The following is a 19,075-nucleotide window of genomic DNA, read 5'->3' as shown; positions in this document are numbered from 1 at the left end:
CTAACACAACGCTTTCGCTCTCACTCACGACGGCGCAAGCAAGATAGAAAATAAAAAAATGGCCAGAAACGCCACCACCGACCGCAAAATAAACCGATCAAAACACGACAATAATCCAGAAAACGCGTGAACTCCATCACTCTCGCGACAAACTTTTCACGGCCGACCGAATGCCGCCAATAAAGTCGAACCAATCCTTTAAATTCACACTTAAAATCGCAATCGAAACAAAGTCGCCCGACACACGACATTTCTCAAACACGCCCGTCTCACCATCGTGGATCCGGACACAGTTTACATACATTTAAGTGAGATCCGGCTTCAAAAAAGTACATAAATCTCACTTAAGTAGTCATAACTCGAGACAGGGTGGCCAGATCTTCAATGTTTTGTACTCATTGGAAAGGCCTTTTAATTACCTAACCAACGATTGATCGGATGATGGATCTGAACATAGTTTACATACATTTAAGTGAGATCCGGCATCAAAAAAGTACATAAATATCACTTAAGTGGTCATTACTCGAGACAGGATTGCCAGATCTTCAATGTTTTGTACTCATTAGAAAAGCCTTTTAATTACCTAACCAACGATGGGTCGGATGATGGATCCGGACATCGTTTACATGCATATAATTGAGATTCGGATATTTGTGAAATCACATTTTTATACATAACTTTTGAACTACTTATCGAAACTTCAAACAATTCAATAGCGATGTATGGGACCCTAAACCAAGTCGAAAGCAACTGGTTCGATCAAAATCGGTTCAGCCAGTGCTGAGAAAACTCAGTGAGAATTTTGGTCACATACATACATACACACACACATACACACACACATACACACACACATACACACACAGACATTTGTTCAGTTTTCGATTCTGAGTCGATATGTATACATGAAGGTGGGTCTAGGAGCTTTCAATAAAAAGTTCATTTTCAGAGCAGGATTATAGCCTTACCTCAGTGAGGAAGGCAAAAAATGCAAAGCTTCGTTTTTGGGTTCATGAAGTATCGCGCGCCTCCTTCGAAGTACAGTCCAGACTCGATTATCCCGAGCAGACGGAAATATCTTGGGAAGGTCAGTTTTTGCTATTGTGAGAAGATCGAAATATGTTATTGGGATGATCGGATTAGTTATTAAAATAACAAAAATCAATAACAAAGATTTGTTCGAAGAATAACTTAAACTGTTATTATGTTGTTATTGCAATAACAAACCAATAACACAGAAGGAATCATGAAGGAATAACAAGATTTGTTATTTTGTGCGGAGAGGTGGAGCAGCATAATAACAAAAATTGTTATTGGTTCATTTGCAATTTGTATAAACGTGCAGTAACCGTCAGTTGCCATAACTCCTCTGTACTAGTCAGGGCTGCAGAGTCGGGTACCTTCAAGCGACTTTGAATCCATACTTTGAAGACAACTCCGACTCTGGATGCAGGATATGACGTCAACGCCGATTTCAGCTCTCCAGAGATACCCGACTTCACAGATTCCGACTCCAAGTAAAAGTTGCTGAAAATTAGCTGAATCCGATGCCGTCTCAGAGGTCTCACTCCAGCTCGAACTTCAACGTTGGCTCCGACTTCTTGGCTCTGTGAAAATAATAACAGTTTTTTTATTCACATTTCAAAAATTCTCAATAAAAAAATCAATTCCCTTAGGGAATATAACAAAATTAAAAAAAAACTTTCAAAAGTTAAATTTATTGGATTAATTTTAGCTTAAGGACCCCATTTCATGGTTAAGTAAATGACCACGATGAAATTGGTCAAAATTATTCCATAGTTCTAGCCAATTTTAGCAAAGTCCCTTAGGGGGTATATCAAATAATAAAAAAAATCAACTATCACAATTTCAACTTTTTAGAATAATTTTAACTTAAGGATCCCATTTCATGGCCAAAATAATGACCCTGACGAAATTGGTCAAAATTATCCCAAAGTTATAGCCAATATAAGCAAAGTTCCTTAGGGGGATATCAAATACAGTCGACTCTCTGGCTTTCGATCTTCTCGATATCAATAATTCTCCATCTATCGATGAATTCTTTAGTCCCTTCAATCTGCATACTTCAATTATCTTCATTCCTCGATATTTTCCCTTTCTTGAAGGATCTCTTCCTCGACGGTCCCTTGGATACTTTTTGCTTTAAACATCTCTTTCGGTTGTCAATAACTTCACTTTCTCATGGCTTGCATAGACATTTTTCTTGGCGAAACGAAGCTTTGAAGGGTGTTTGACATTAGTTTGTTTTTGTTTGATTCTCTCCCATAGCTGGGTATCAAGAAAAAAATATTTTCAATCGAGTCTTCATTTTGCGTCGTTCTGTAAACTGATGATTCTTTTCCTCGACGGTCCCTTGGATATTGACAACCAGAGAGTCGACTGTAATTAAAAAAAATAAACTTTCAAAATTTCTACTTTTTAGAATAATTTAAGCTTAAGGACCCCATTTCATGGCCAAAATAATGAACCCGATGAAAATGGTCAAAATTATCCCATAGTTCTAGCCAATATTAGCAAAGTCCCTTAGGGGGTATATCAAATAATTAAAAAAAATAAACTTTCAAAATTTCAAATATTTAGAATAATTTTAGCTTAAGGACCCCATTTCATGGTCAAAATAATGACCCCGACGAAAATGGTCAAAATTATCCCAAAGATCTAAACATATTTAACAAAAGAAAAAATAATAACAGATTGTGTAATGGATACTTAGAAACTTTTCCATTTGTGCGATTTATGGTAATTTTATTTCTAAGTCAGAATACCAAACGAATAACAAATCTTGTTATTAGGAGAGTTTTTGAAATGTATAAAATTTCCTCTTATTATCGTGTTATTAAACATTTTCAATATAATATCACATCAATACCAAATCTTGTTATTTTATCAGAAACTGTTATTATTTTTTCTTCTTGAAATTGAAGTTCAGGATAAAATAATAACACTTTTTGTTATTTTAACAGGATTTGTTATTGAAATATTATTAATTTTGTTATTGATGTCTGCCCGGGATCCGAAGACTTCGGAAAATTTAACTTCGGATAATCGAATCACAAACAAACTTGTTTGTCCAATTTTGTATTGTTGAGCTGACCTCTAAACTACGTTAAAGTGCTTTAAAATGTTCAAATCAAAGATGTTGGTAACGAAATATTGAAAAAGTACATTTAAAAAAAAAAACTTTAAAAATAACAATCAAACCGTTGTAAAGTCACGATCGAAATTTTCCTTTCTTTCCCTCCTTAAATCACCAGTTCGAGCGAGAAAATCTAATGATTCAATTTGCAACGGATTCAACCATTCCAAGTGTAACAAAATTAGCTCCGCAGCCTTCCACAAGTTCAACCCCTGCCAAAAACTTGTAGCTTTTTTAGGAGAACGCACCCACACCACCATCGAACATCCGACCAAGCGCTATCCAAAGGGCGTAATGCAATTTATTGCTCACTTCGGAAATCGTACCCGTGCCCGCGTCACATCCAATTGAAAGGAGGGCAAATTCTTCTCGGAACGTGTTCGTGGAGCAGGATTCTTTTCGGTGAAAGATTGATTTTTCCACGAATCAAAACAAAACTTCCATTGACGTGGGTTTGATTTCTAATTTCCATACCTCGCGGCGATCAGATATCTTTTCGGAAAAAAACGAATATGGCGCCCGCTATAAAAAGCAAACTTCGTTTGACACTTGAGACGCTTCGCCATTATGGCGCACACGTTGATTGCGGGTTAAGCATTTCCGAGAGTTGTTTACGCCACGCAAACAAAAACTAAATTTAGAAGCGCGCATTCCGTTTTGTGTAGAAATGAAAGTGTACCTAGAACAAACAACTCACCTTTTCGCTTGTCTTATCTTGCAGCTTCCACCACCGCCGCAGATCGAGCTGGTCGTCGATAAGCCACACCTAATGGGCGTCTTGCGGAGGCCAATCGTGCGGATACGACGTAAGTGTTTGTTTTGCTTGGAGAATCCACAAATAAGCTTAATCCTTAATCCTTCCTCTTCTTCTTCTTCTTCTTCTACTCTTCCCTCTGAAACTCAACTTCACCAGCGGCCACCAGCTCGGAGGTGTCGGCCCGGCGAAAAAACCGCACCAGCATCGAAAACAACACGACCAAGGTGCGGGGCGAGGCGGCGGTGGCCATCATCAAAAAGTCCACCCAGGAGAACTCGGAACCGAAGGGTTCGCTGGCCTGTGCGCTGCCCTGGGGCCACGGCTGGGGTTGGGCGACCCTGCCGAACGGCATCTGGAGCGGCGGTAAGTTGCCTTTGTTTACCCACTTTTGACGTTTGTAGCTGCACTTAATTTTGGGCGCCTAGCCAAATGGTTGCTTTATTTCTAAGCGTGTAAATGTAACTCAGTTTTTGACAGTTGCTTAGTTACACCACGTTGATCGCTCCAACAAAGTAGAGAACCTGAAGCTTATTATGCTCCAGGTTCTCTACTCCAAAGGACGAAAACAAAGTTGATCAATATTGGTCACAAAAACCTTAGAGAAATCTGAATTATTTCAGTTTCTAAGGTAAAACATGTCCTGACAACTAATTTGATGACTGTTTTGTGTAAGCTCGAAAGCTCCAACTAAATAGAAGAATAGCAACAACAACAAAATAGAAGAAATAAAAAGACGAATCTCCGTCTCCGACGTCGATCTCATCACATTAATTGAGCTCGCTGGGCTGGAAATAAGCGCGGCAAGATGGGATTTCATGATGATTTCCTTTTTTTTCGCTAGCTTTTTCTCTCAAAGTTGCGTTCACAAGAGATGATGACAAAAATCGAGCGCGAAAAAAGCAAAAAAAAAACGAATCCCATCACATCCGGAGCCTTTGCCAGTCGAGTAGGGGCAGATATCAAAGAGACACAAATCCTGATCTTTCCGAGATGGGATTCTGGGCTTGAATCAACTTGAATTTGTTCTATACCTAAGTATTTTTGACCATTTTCGGTTAATGCTGGTTTTTACTGATTTACCAATCTTAAAATTTCTCATGATTTCGTTTCATGAATGTTTTTACAAGACCGTTCAACTTAAATTTTCAACGTTTGTTTTTTCAACTTATCTTTTTTATCATTAGTTTTTTCAATTTTAGGTTGTTTCAAGGTTGTTTATCTTGATTTCATCCAACTTGTGTTTTTTAAACATAAGTCCTTTCATATTGAGTTCTTTGGAGCGTTTGGTACGGTATGTCCACGCATACTTCCTCCCCTGTTGATTCTGAGAAATGTAATCCGTTCTCAGAATCCTCTCTGCGGTAAACACAACGCAGTAGGGCTGGCCGCTTTAATTTTTGTAATACATTTTCGGGTGTTCTCGGATGTACTGCAATTATTAACAATGACAAGAAAAGTGCTTGGGGCGTAATCTTATCACAAGACTTTCCAGCATGCTTTCATCGGACTGGCTGCGTTTGTGTTAGATTAGAGATTAGATTGGATAAGTCCTTCCATATTGAGTTCTTTCAACCTGTTTTCTTTTCACCCTGATTTGTTTCGACATAAATTTCTCCATCATTATTTATTATAACATTTGAAATTTGAAATTTTGAATTATAGTTTTTTTCAACTTATTTTTTTTTAATTTAAGATTTTTCAACCTGAGTTTTTTTTTCTACATAAGATCTTTTGTTTGGTTATTTTATTATTTTTTTTTGTTTTTGCTTGAATCATTTGTTGAAAATAATTACATTGTACGTTATAATTTAAAAAAAAAAAAACACGCAAAATCCACAATAAAAACACACATTTTCAGGTCGCAACGAGCAACCCTGGCATTGATTAAAGTGGCCGAAAATAAATCATTATAAAGCAAACCAAAGCAGATTGAAATAGGGGAAGTATACCCATTTTAACCACCCTAACCTGCTCGACCAATTCTCATCACTTTTTGCCGTTTTCTAATCTAATCTAATCTAATCTAATCTAATCTAACACAAACGCAGCCAGTCCGATGAAAGCATGCTGGAAAGTCTTGTGATTAGATTACGCCCCAAGCACTTTTCTTGTCAATATTAATAATTGCAGTACATCCGAGAATACCCGAAAATGTAATACAAAAATTAAAGCGGCCAGCCCTACTGCGTTGTGTTTACCGCAGAGAGGATTCTGTGAACGAATCACATTTCACAGAATCTATAGGGGAGGAAGGATGCGTGGACATACCGTACCAAACGCTCCGAATCAGTTAGGTGTGGTGTGTTAGTTTACATTTGGCAGATATTATCTCTCATCACTTTTTGCCGTTTTCCGCTATTAAATCAACATTTTCAGATGTATCAACAATAGAGAGTTGCTTGCTCACTTTTATTTGAGCTATTTATTACCTTGAAACAGTTATAAAAAAAACCTTATGAAAACTGTAATGATAGAACTAGGCTGAAAAAGGATATAGTTCCCCTAATGCTAACGAGAACGAGTTGAGGGATAAAAATTATTCTCCTCAGCATCAGCCAACCGAAAGCCGAGATTGTGAAACGTGAAAAGCAAAAGTAATCATTTTCGGTGGACTTTTCCGGGCGTCCAGTTTGTTGGATTTGTTTCTCTTTTTGGCATTTTGTTTGTTTGGGCCGTTCTTTTATTTTTATGCGTTGACTGTTGACTCTGTAATTCTGTTTTTTTTTTTTTTCTGTCGAATGTTCGGTGGTGAATTGCGAGATTTTCCAAGAATTTTTATTTCGAAATGAAAAGTAATATTTTTTAGCCTGGAAACACTGGACCTGTTTTTAGTTGTGTGACATATTGATCCATTACGCGTGATTGAGTGTTACGTGAGATTTCCGGGAAGGTTCTGGATGGTTTCCGGCCTTGGTACCGCCCAAATTTGTAATTCAACATCGGAGGCGTTCAAATGACAGCTACACGCTGAGAAAAAAATACCCAGCCTAATTAAATTTCACACTCGAGATCGCATCTAAAACAATAAGCTGTCAAGAATTTAGTCCTTGCGGTGAACAAGTTTTTAATTACCCTCACTCTTTGGCTTCTGACAAATAACCTTTTTTTTTATTTTTGGCTCCACTTCTAAAATGTGAACCTTTCCTCGTGCGGGGGAAAATTTGTCCATTAATCATAATTATGGAAGGGCACCTTCTGTGAGAGGAGATGCACCATTGGGAACCCTTAAGGTGAGTTGGTCCTCCATTAATTAAATCTGCTTTCGTCGCGTTTTCACCTTTGAGCGAACCACGCGCAATTATGGCAAAGTTTGACAGCTGTGTGGGACGGTGCTATAAAAAACTTTCTGCAACTGTCAATCACATCGTTGCTGCACTTTTGTTCGAAGTTTGGTCAACTCTTTTTTATCGCATAGTTCGTCCTTCCGGTCAGTTCCCTTTGCAACCTGGAAACCGTCCACTTTCATCGCATATTACAGAACCAAACCAATTTATCTTCTGCTTGATGCCTTAATCAAGAGCTCCGGTGATTGAAGATGAAAAAGTTTGCGATCAGTCACAGCAAAAAAAAGGACGGGAAAATAAATCCAACGACGAGGACCGGGTTGACGCAAAGTTGGTTCGTTCACCGGTCTGGTCGTCCCCAAAAAGTTGATCACTTTTTCTCCGGGACGGCACCGAATAACCATCTCGAACATATTCATTTATTTATGACACAGACAAGTGTGTTTGAAATTTTGATGAAAATGGCCAACCTCAAATCAGCGTGTTCAATGACAGTTCGAAATGAAAACAATCCTACCCAGTTTTGGGTAAACCCTTTGAAAACTTGTAATGTCAAACTCTACTCCAATTGTCTGTGCCGTCTCTGGGTTATGGATGAGGATGAGTTTTATGAGATTTGTTCCGAAAGAGTTGGGATTAGTCATTATGACGACTGATATTGCCCCTTTTTCTGCCTTCCAGTGCTTGCGTGTGGCTTCACCGGCAAGTTCAAAAGGACCTGCAAGTCATCTCTCTGGTTTCCATTACAGATGACTTATGCCGCCGACGACGAGCGGGGTCGGTCCGCTTTACATATGGTCACCCCCACTCTATAATTTTCCACCGGAATAATCCGGGTTCGTTCTGAAAAGAAAGAGAGCGAGAAAGTGGAAAATGGTTAACTCTATTCACGTATGGCAGAGAATAAGGAGAAGCCGCACAGGATTTATCCTAATTTTAATTTATATTCATAGAAACTCGAGTGCAAGTGGCACTGGAGCTGTTTTCTTTGCTGTGCGAAGACTCTTCTTCCCACCCTTTAAAGAGGTTGGATGAGTACTTTTCTTTTAAGTGAGTGTTTAAATAATCACTAGGTACGATTTAGATTTAATGTTGATTTGAACCATCAACTGTTTTAATAAGCTTGCTTAGCTTCTGATTAAAAATTATCAGTTTTTTTTTTCGGGGGTTCAAGGCACCATCCACTTATAAAAACGTCGCCGTTATAAAAACGCCGCCATCTTGGAAGTTCAGATTACAAACACTGTGAATCAGTATTATTCATATTACTTTGGTAACACGAAAGGTGTTATCTTGGTTAAACTCAAAAGTCCCATGCAAATGAGTAAAACCAATCCAAATTTGTAATGCCGATTCACAGTGTACGGGCGCACTGTTTGATCGACCAAAAGAAAAAAAGCAAAAAAAGGTAAACAGATAAATCACTTTTTTCGATATGAATTTTCAGCCAATATTGGGATGGAATCTCCAAGGATATGATAGATTTTGCCATTAGCAACACAATTCACGTGTTTTTCAGGTATTTATCGTTTGAATTGCGGGAAATTTGAAAATCGAAAACCCAAACAATGATTTGTTATGGGCTACCATTTGACAGCTATTGTTTTTGTTGTGGGCTCTCATTTGTCGACTGTTGTCAGTTTGCTTTGGTTGGAATCGGGTTTCCATCCCCCCGCTTATATCCAATTTTACATTTTTAATATTTTATTTCTGATTGAGAATTTAACATTTTCAATTTTCTTATTTCATATTGTCTAATTTCTAACATCTGTTAGAAAGCCACCCTCTTATATTTTAGATCCTTATTCTTTAGAACAATTCTCTACGAAATTAGTAAAATTTGAATTTTTTCATGATGTCAAAATTAAAAGTTTTCAGCACTTTCAAACAGTATTCTTGATTATATAATTTTGATTTCTTTTTTGAAACGAGCTTAAAACTTCGCCAAAGTTATCTTTCCTTTTCCTTTGTTTTCCATAATTTGGCACCGAACACGGAAAAAAATCAATTCTCGAAATCGTGAATTAAATTCACGAATGCGAGAACCACGAAGGAATATATTCACGTTTATATTGCAAATGCACCGTACTCATGATTACGAGAATTGATTTTTTTTCTGTGGAAGGCCAACAAGGTTTCGATAATTTCCAATTTGAAAAAACTTGGGCTTTGCCTTTTTTCAATATCATGTTTTATTTTAAAAAATAATCGTGTTTTTTTTCAATCATGGCTCCAGATAACAGTTTTTGTAATATCTTAGGACTATTCTTTTATTACGTAACGCCGCTAGGGTGAATATGTGGAGAGACTCGAAGACTGTGTTTTCAATTCTGGATAGTCCTAACCATATCCTAAAATATGCCGAAGATACCAAAGCGATCACCGATCATAAACCCATTTTGGAAAATCTGCCCAAAAAATGCACGGAGAGACTTTATTCACAAAATATGGTTTCTTTTGACATGCATTCGCGATGCATGGACAAAATTTCATTGAAATCAAAAAGGAAAAAAAAATGCAAAAACTGAGAAACTAACCCTATTTCTTTTTTTGACTATTTAATTATTTCAAAACAATTGTATAGTAATTGCTTGTCTATTTCTAGCCTTTCGTTTTGAAGAGGCCCTATAAGCTATCGTTTCATATGTTTATAGGACCTTTTTCAAATAAAACTCTTGGTTTGATGATTACTACTACTACTATTTTTTTATTAAATGTTTCTTTCCGTTCCTTCCGGCAGCACTGACCTGGTCCCAGTGCGAGGACTCAATCACGCTGCACGCACTGCCGACGACGCACTGCACCAACCTGATCGAGGCGCCGTGCGCCGGTGGAATCTACCACACCGAAATCAGCGGGTTCGACCTGCACCACGGCATCGAGGACGTCGGCGGCGAAGACTTTGACTACGCAATGGACTGCGGCGATTTCATCTTCTAAATACTCACACACACACACATTAACAATGACACAACACGAACACACTAATACACTGACACATATCCACGGCGAAGTGCAAATCGTGCAAAATAAAACAGTGGACAATTGTAACAAGATGGCGGCCGGCGACCATGGACGCAACAAAAAAAATATGATAAATTTTTTAAACAATACTCACCTCACCAAATCGGAACACGAAGCCTCACACACACACATTCGAACGCCGCACCGATTTTGTATCGCGCACTCACTAACACACACTTCCACACTATTGAGACAACACACAACTTGCAAACATTTGGGTGAACGAAACGTCGCGCGTCGATTGACAACTAGATGTCACACCTTAGGTAAGTGCAAGTTCAATTTTTTTATAACTAAAAATCTCACCACTTATCGGACTCAATCTGCTGATCCAATTTCTACTCTACAATTCTATACAGCAGCAGTTTTTTTTATCTGCATGGCGGCGTACCTCATCATCATATTTCAATTTATATTTTCTGCACACTTCCATCCTGCAAACGATTCCCTATCGGTCGCAGCCATTTCTCCTATCAAGGTACATACCCGTTTCAGTTACCCGCGAGGATAAACGGATTGGTGCACCCAAAATCGAAAGTCTTGCTATTTGGCATTGGTTTTCTGAAACTGAGAAAACAGTCTTGAGTTCGAGCTCTGTCAAAACGTTTTAGTTTTTCGCAAAAACTTTTTTCCCTGGGTGTACAAAATGTTGCAGATAGCTAGCTGCCAGTAACAGCATAGTTCCCGCCCCGCTAAACCCATTATGAGACCCAATTTCGTCCCGGCAGGGGTTGCCCGGGCTTTCCCAGCGAGGAAAGCTGACGTAAATCGACCTTCTTGCCAGAGGAAGACGCACCGCGACGTCATGGCTTGTTTTCCCATAAATTATGAAGAATAATGGATATGGCAGATTCTCCCATCTCCCCTTCACCAGCGCCATCTTTGGTGTTGACAAACCTGGGCGGGGCCGAGCACAGCCATCAGTCTAGCAGTGGGTTGATTGTTTTCGCGTTTTTGTTGACACCTTCGTTCCGCACTATCTTGGGTTGTTGCTAAAATTTTAAATACACACTTTTCTCTCCACGGAGAAAAAAGAGTTCCCAAAATCGTGAACAAGCGTTCATGAAAATGGGAACCACGAACAAAGTGTTCAAATTTCATGGTACGATTTTGAAAAACGTACCATGAAATTTGAACACTTTGTTCGTGGTTCCCATTTTCATGAACGCTTGTTCACGATTTTGGGAACTCTTTTTTCTCCGTGTCCGTGCTAGAGTTTTGCGCGGCGTTCTTGGCGAAAGATAACCTAGTTGGCGGAGCCGATCGGATTGTCAGCTTCGAGTTGAAAAGGGCTGATTATACGCTTACTTTGCATATTTATTAGGCATTATCTAGATTAGTTTTCCTGCTGGAAAATGAATAAATTATGATTTATTTTTTTAAGGGAACGTTTTTTTTATTACGTAGCGCTTAAAACGGACTTTTGTACCCCAACTCCGGCCCTCTCATAACAAACTTTCCTAACAAATTTTAAAATTGATGTATAGAGCTCCCTAAGAAATGTGAATGAACCCTTTGATGCATTTTCAGCGTTTAATTTTTGAGAGCTTGAAAGACTAGTTATGGTGTGCAAATAGAATCATTCATTCATTCAATTAAACAAAAGATTTTTTCCTGTTAGATAGATTAAGAGACAAAATAATTTATGGCATATTTCTACATTTTCTTTCTATTTTCTAGCAAGTTCTTAACCGAAAATTCCACCGATAATCAATTAGGATGACCCAAAAATTACATAAGCAATCAGTTTGACTAAAAACTGATTCACTCGTAGAAATCCCTCAAAAGCTCTGAAATTTAATAAACCAATCCCCATACACCTAGCGAAAAATCATAGTAAAAATAAACAAACAAGCATCATCAAAACCAACATCAAATGTCTCAACCCGTACAAGAGAATAGTGAGTTTTATTCGGACATCAGCTTCACCGTGTGTGTTAACAAACCCCGGCATAAACAAACATAGACGTATTGTTATGAAATAAGCAGATGAAAAATACCAAAATTTAAGGCGCACATTTGTGAGTATTTACTAAGTTGGATAAATGTTTTTTTATATACCCCATAGCGATTGAAAACAAAGGAAAACTAATAAAAAGGTAAATAAACAATGAATGTGGGTGTTGATAAACAAAAGCATACTAACGTAAACAAACAAGTGTCCCTCGTAGTGTGCGGTCATAGCTTAGTGTGGGTAATTGAACACAAGACAAAAATTATAAATATTTACCGACGGAAAATGCACTCTGAAACAAAAACACCGATCGACATGTGTAAACAAACACACGGAAAAGATCTAATTTCTAGAGATTTTTTTATTCGTGACAAATATTGCATTCCCGAGAAAGAGAGATAATTAATAAAAATATTTTTACCGCGCAAAAAGATACTAAAGAAGAGTATTTAAAAACAATGTTTGCATCCATTCGAGAGTTTAAAAAAATCAAAATTAGAATTTAACACAAAAATATTAATTTGTTCCCCAATCACCTATACCACCATCTATACCATCTGTTTGTAAACCTTTTTCATAGTAAGACACGTTGATTGGCAAACTCTTTATCGCGCTCTTTTCCTCTAATACATTCGAGAAATTGAGCACAAAAATCTCAACATAGGAGAAAAAATACTCAAAAACGAACATCTTGCACCCTAGGGAATAAAAAAAAACACTTACGCAATGACGCAACAAAATATCTAAGTGACAACTAACAAACAAAAAAAGGAAATTGAGGTAAAGCTTAATTCTACATTAAACACTAAATCGACACGAAGTTGTTACGAGATCGGAACGGCGTGGGAAATAATGCAAAATATTCGACGACGGAGCAATCCAAACACATAAAAATAATCTTAGAAAGTAGTGTTAAACAATAAACGAAAAAAAAACATAGAGACTGTACCTACCGAACAAACAAAAACAACGGGATTAAAATTAGTGCGGATCCTTTTTAAGTCAAGTTTTCCAAGTAAAAATTTCTTGAACTTGTTTCAGATATTTTAATTTGTTGATACTTTGTAGTTTTAAATATATCTAATGAAGAGGGAAAATAGAATCACTTCTCAAAAGGGAGAATTGCAAATGAGTGAGAAACAAAAGTTGAACCAAATGTCGACAAACAAATCAAGCCGAGATATGTGTATGTTTTACAAACAATTAACAAAAATACATAAACAAAACAACAAAAGACACTGCAAGTCAGCGGAAGAGTAATCCCCCTTGTAGTATCTTTAGTGTCCTCCACCAACTAGCGAAACATTTGTGAAATGTGCCAGCTGGAGATCTATTTATAATCTTTAAAAACTACGGGTAGGGCCTAGCAATCGACCATAACTGATAAGTGACTTCCACCAAAGCCCCAACGCTTTCTCGCGGCCGCCGTTAGATTTAACGCCGACTCGATTTTGAGGCTAGAAGGAGTGTACTGTTTACAAGGACCAGACCGTGTAAACAATGCACGCGAGCTGTCAAATGACATCCGGCGTAAAACCTAATTGCTTATCCTCTCGGAAGAGTGTCGAAATTAAGATGTTGAAAGCTAACCTATACTGAATGTGTAGCAGTGTTGATCCCTTCATCGATGGCCCCTTCATTTGACATTTGATAAGCGCCATAAACAAAATGGCACAAAACAAAGCAAAGCGTGTTTGTTTACTAACTGACTTCGCTTTGCATTGATTTGCGCTGTAATGACATTCCGAAAAAAAACCGTAAGTGTAAGTTTGCCAACCGTTAACTGAAATAAACAACAAAACAAAGACGTTTTTTCAGTGCGAGCAACTGTGTTTGTAAACGATATTTAAACAAAAATAGACAGTGTGATGAAACAAACAAAAAAACATAAACAAGTGTTAGCCAACCATCAATCAGCAGAAAGAAATATACAATAGAAGTAACTGTTTTAGAAGATTTCAATAGCTGTTTAACAAAAAATTAAACAAGAGGAAAAATAAATACTGCGATGTAAACAATTGGCGAGCGTAACGTTGGGAGAATTTTTGCATTTTCTGTGCGGCAAAATCGCGGGACGATTTTGACGCCACAAAAACATTACTAGCAGACTATTGATAATAAAGAAGAAAACCATTTTGACAGCTAAACATAAACATCACTTCTATCCTTTCTGGAGCCCCCAATCCAAAACAAGACCAATTTTGTAGTATCCAAAAATTTGCTGCTTCGGAAACGGAATATAAAAAACTGCTGAGCAGAGCCTTCAAAAGCAGCTTTTCACGAGAACATTAACTACTTTTTGCACCATTTTCACAACAAACCCGGTGAGAAATGTCAATTAAGCCGAACCCCCATTTGCCCCGCATTATCTTCCCGGCCCTAAAAGTTTTCCAAATTATCCCCCTGCATTCAGCAGATGAAACAACTAAAAATAACAAACCAAGAATATGCAAAAACAAAACCTGAATGTGTTCATTTCATAATCAGCACGTAAAACGGGCGAGCTGTCATTCTCACACATACAAATTGTAAACAATTGCCGAACCTCCTCCAAAGTCAAAACAATAATGCACCTCCACGTAAACAAGATGACAAAACAAAACAAAAAACAACTTTTGTTTACCCCTCATCAGTAACTGTTAATCCCGGTTCAACCCATTTGCCAATACAACAACACAAAAGAAAGAGATGTAAGCAACTCACTGTCACTGTTAGTAATTTGAAGCTCATGAAACGGGAATGGGATAGAAAACAAAACATAAACAAGAAGAAAAAATGCCGAGAAAAATCAATAAATAAAGAAACAATCAAGCCGAAGCGCTGGAGAGAGTGTTGAAGATCATGAAGCAAAAATTTACCAACTGCTTGATTCATTGCGAAAGAACATTTCCCTGGTGAGGAGCCATTTTTATGGCACCCGGTCGCCATTATGGCTCGCGCAGCTGTCAGTTTCGGTCCCACTCGTAGAAGCCTCCTTCGATTGAAGCAAATCACTGCGGGCAATTATTTAATTTGAACATTGTTTTTTTGTTTTGTTGGGTGGAATTTTCCCGAAATCAGATAATGAAAGTCAAGCTAATTTGCACATTGTGTGCGGGAAAATGCGCGTATCATGAATTCATGAGATTTCGTTCAAGGCTGCTGCTCGCAACTTGATATAAGCTGACAGATAGTGAAGCCAATTTCATTAAACAAATGAAGATCGGCTGCGTAAACACAACAACGGCGGGATTGTAATGCTCGATATCCGGAAAACGTGCCGTTTGTCCGCTTCGTTGTCAGTGACCCGCAGTTAGGTCATGTTGACTGGGTCATTCCACCATAGAACAACATTTAGAACAATTTTTCATTTTCGAAAAGTTTTCGACGTTTGAATAGTTTAAACAGTAATTTTACCAAAATATTTTTTAATTGTATAAATTTTGCATAACAAAACAAACCATGAAAGCGTGAGGATCGAAGTAGGTCGCGCTGCGGGTCGGACGCAAATTTTTGTGCTCCTGTCATTTACATGGAGTTTTCATTTTTTAATGTTTGAGACAAAATTTAAATGTCTTCAAAATTATTCGAACGGTTTGTGAATGTTTTAAAACTTGTGCACCTGGTGAAGAAGGAAACTGTTTTGTCCGCGCTGGCCATCAACCAAGTGAATTACTAAATTCGCCTTACGGACAGTTTTTACCGGACGGCGCTGGGTGGCGATTCCTATCAAATTTTGGTCTGAAGAAGACTAGTGGAAGTTGACCAATATGTACATCTAGGTGGAGCTGAGGGATTTGGATTGTGCTTTCCGCGGCATAGAACAGCTTTTCGAGATCGTGTTGTTCAAACCCGGTGAGGAATTTCCTTTTTGCATCCTTATTTAATTTTCAAGTGTTGCAAGAGCGGCCGTGGCTGACTGGTTACGGTGTTCGCTTTATAAGCGAATAGTTCTGGGTTCGATTCCCATCTGCTCCCAACGAGAAAGTTAAGGAAATATAAATTCTTGAAATTCCTGAACATGAACAAAAAATCAAAATTGCTCAAGGCGAGGTTCGATCCCCCGTCCAAATTCGCGGCATCATGAGCTATTACTGGAATCAGGAATACTGTTACTGCTAACAATTATATACGCGCTGGATCTTTGTCCATTTGACGAGGGTCCGGAAGTTCTAAATAACGTTTGGATCAAATTGATGCAACCGTTCTTTAGGGCGGGGCTTGTCGGTTCAGCGGAGGTACCTCGCGCTTGGCTAGCCAGCGTAGAAATGGGTCACCGAAGCTCGGCAGAGCTAACACCTTCAAAATGCCTATGCGAGTTATTTGCATGTATAGAATAAAAAATCTAAAATACATGGAAACAACTCAATTTGTAAGAAGCGGCCGCGTGGTCCCGTTTGATTGGTTGCACACACACACACACACAAAACAAACCATGAAAGCGTCACTTGAGTCCTGACGTAACTAGCCGTCAAACTTGAAATAATACATTTTAATTATTCGCCCTGTCAGTGTCACACGCCCGGCTCGTTTCATTCCATTTTCCGCTCGAATCAGACGCAACGGGAAAGAGGTTTTCATTACCTGCTTCACAATGGAACAGAGTTAATTAACTTTTTGTTGTACCTCTGTCACCTTAGTATAATTTTCACGTTTATTCAATAAAGGCTCGAAAATAGGCGAAACAGCTGTCAAAATATTGTCGTTTCACAACATTGAAGCTTAAAAATGCACTTCACTTTTTTGTAACGAAATCATGAACATGATTCTATGAATGCTGTAATTTATTCAACCTTCGCGATGGCACTTCCCTTGTGTCATGTGTCACAATGACAGCTCGCGCGGTGACACCACATCTGCGCCTAACTAACTACATTATGTTAATTATTGCTCGAATTAGAAAAGAGAAGTTGTGCCAGATTCAAAACTGCGGAACAAACTTTAAAGAACGCGGTGCGAGTTGCTCCATGCCGTGCCCAGCAGTAATTAGATGGAAACTAAATTAAGTTACTGTCATCTTTGATGGGAAACTGGCGGCACTGCTGAACGCGCTCGCTCGCCGAACTACCAGAATAAAGTTATGTTTCGAAATTAGTGAGAGTCAAAACTTAATAAAAGATTTTTGTTTTATTTTTTAAAGATTTATTTGCCACATTGAATTAGTTTTAATTAATAACCATAACTCTAAATTGATAAAAAATAACGAAACTTTTTTCTGAGTGTATTTTTTGACAAATTGATTCGATAACACGTTCAATTAGGGTTACTCAAAAAGACACAAAACGATATACAGCTTAAATAAGAATCATTTCTAAGAGTGTATTTAAACGTTTAATCAAAATTCCACAAAATGGAATCATGCAAACCAAAAAAAACAAAGCTGTCATCCTATAAAAACACAAAATCGCTCCGTTTGACCCATCCAGTTCGGCACAAACAAGTGCAATGACCCAGTTTAAACGCTTGTGGCGTTATGATGAAATGCATTTCGTGCTATTTTCCCCTTGTTACAGGCTCCAACTCCGGGCAGCACACCCGAGAGGATGTCCGATGTTGACAGTGTTGCTAGACTTTTCGCGTTCGCTGTCCAGAGTGATTTCCACGGCTTGCTGCGTTATTGGTAATAGTTCTGACAGCTCCTCTCATCTTTTCTTCTTTTTTTGCTGCTGGCAACCCTGCCTCTGTCCAACGACGAACAACCGTTTGTTCGTGCCAACTGGAGCAGAAGGAATGGAAATTTATCTGACGGTTCTCCCCGCGTTCTCCCGTTGTTGACCAGGACGATGCAGGGCCATCCCGCCAAACTATTTCCGAAACCAGGTCATCGGCGTCCTCATAGCTGAGTGCACTTTGGCGATCACCGCTGAACCAGAAATGCAAATATTTTAAGCACTTTAGAGCACACTGTGCCGGCCATCGAGCGTAAACAAAAGGGATGCTATGCCAGAGGCATGGCATGCTTTGACGCCCAACAATGGTGGAAACCGTGAACAGCTACGTGAACTTTGAGGTTATGGCCAAAGTTTTTCGCACTTCTTCTTTCGCCTTCTCAAGAGGCGAAGGTTTTATTGAATTTGATTCGCGGCCACGGCCAAAAGTGATCTCATGCCCCAAACTGGAACGAGGGATTGCCCACGCGCCCGCGTCCACGACGCCGCTTTTTGCTCCCGGAGGCGTCGTTACCTGTTGCACTACAAGGCAGCAGCACCAGTCAGTGGTGGTGACTAAAAGCTCCGACACGCGTGGGGATTCGCTTTCGCACTCTCTTTTGCTGTGTATAACTCGGGCAGTTTATTTTCTTGGCGAAAAGTTGTCCCGTCGACGACGACGACGACAACGGTAATGGTCTCGAACGAAATGAGGCCGTAAAATGATATTTGATGGCGAGGACGTGAGCAAAACTTGCTGCCTCAACTTTGTTATTCGCAAAAATCAATTTAAATCCACTTGTCACCCGGTTTAAAGCGAATCGCCGCCGCCATTATGGCAAAATTTAATCCGGTAATTTTTTCACCGCCATTATGGCGCTTTTGAAAGCTGCGCAAGAATGTTGCTTTTATGGCGCACAACCCTTCCTCTTTCCAAAACTCGACACACGCTGAACGTGAATCACCCACACCGAAATTGTAAAATCACGTCATCGAGTGTGCCATGACCTTCCGCTGCGAATAAATTCAAAAGTAAACAGAAGAGAGAGAGAGAGGAAAAAAAAGCTCTGAAAGCCGGCAAGCCCATCATTAGTCAGTGGTGGTGACGGCGTGCCACACGCGATTCGCGTCTGTTTACTGTCGCGCTGTTGTTGTTTACCGTCATCGTCAGCTGTCAGCAGTTGGAGTCAGCCGCTAGACATTAATCATTGCTGATAGTGGGGTGGCTATCAGATGTTTTATGTGGCATTTGTTATTAATTTTTTTATTCAA

At 38.9% G+C, this 19,075-nt stretch overlaps 1 protein-coding gene across 1 annotated transcript in view; it reads left to right on the top strand.

Moving 5' to 3' along the window:
• Positions 1-15,033, top strand: part of LOC6046541 — a 96,083-nt gene extending 81,050 nt beyond the window's left edge. Inside the window, exons 7-10 of the mRNA XM_038248191.1 lie at positions 3,879-3,963; positions 4,071-4,277; positions 9,939-10,488; positions 11,903-15,033. Coding sequence (XP_038104119.1) covers positions 3,879-3,963; positions 4,071-4,277; positions 9,939-10,138 — 492 coding nt within the window. The 3' untranslated portion in view covers positions 10,139-10,488; positions 11,903-15,033. The remainder of the gene's footprint in view (positions 1-3,878; positions 3,964-4,070; positions 4,278-9,938; positions 10,489-11,902) is intronic.
• Positions 15,034-19,075: the final 4,042 nt, after the last annotated feature.

The sequence above is a fragment of the Culex quinquefasciatus genome, chromosome 1 (genome assembly GCF_015732765.1).
Source record: "Culex quinquefasciatus strain JHB chromosome 1, VPISU_Cqui_1.0_pri_paternal, whole genome shotgun sequence".
Classification (NCBI taxonomy): domain Eukaryota; kingdom Metazoa; phylum Arthropoda; class Insecta; order Diptera; family Culicidae; genus Culex; species Culex quinquefasciatus.
Note: the sequence above shows the minus strand (reverse complement) of the source record. Positions and strands in the feature narration are given on the sequence as shown.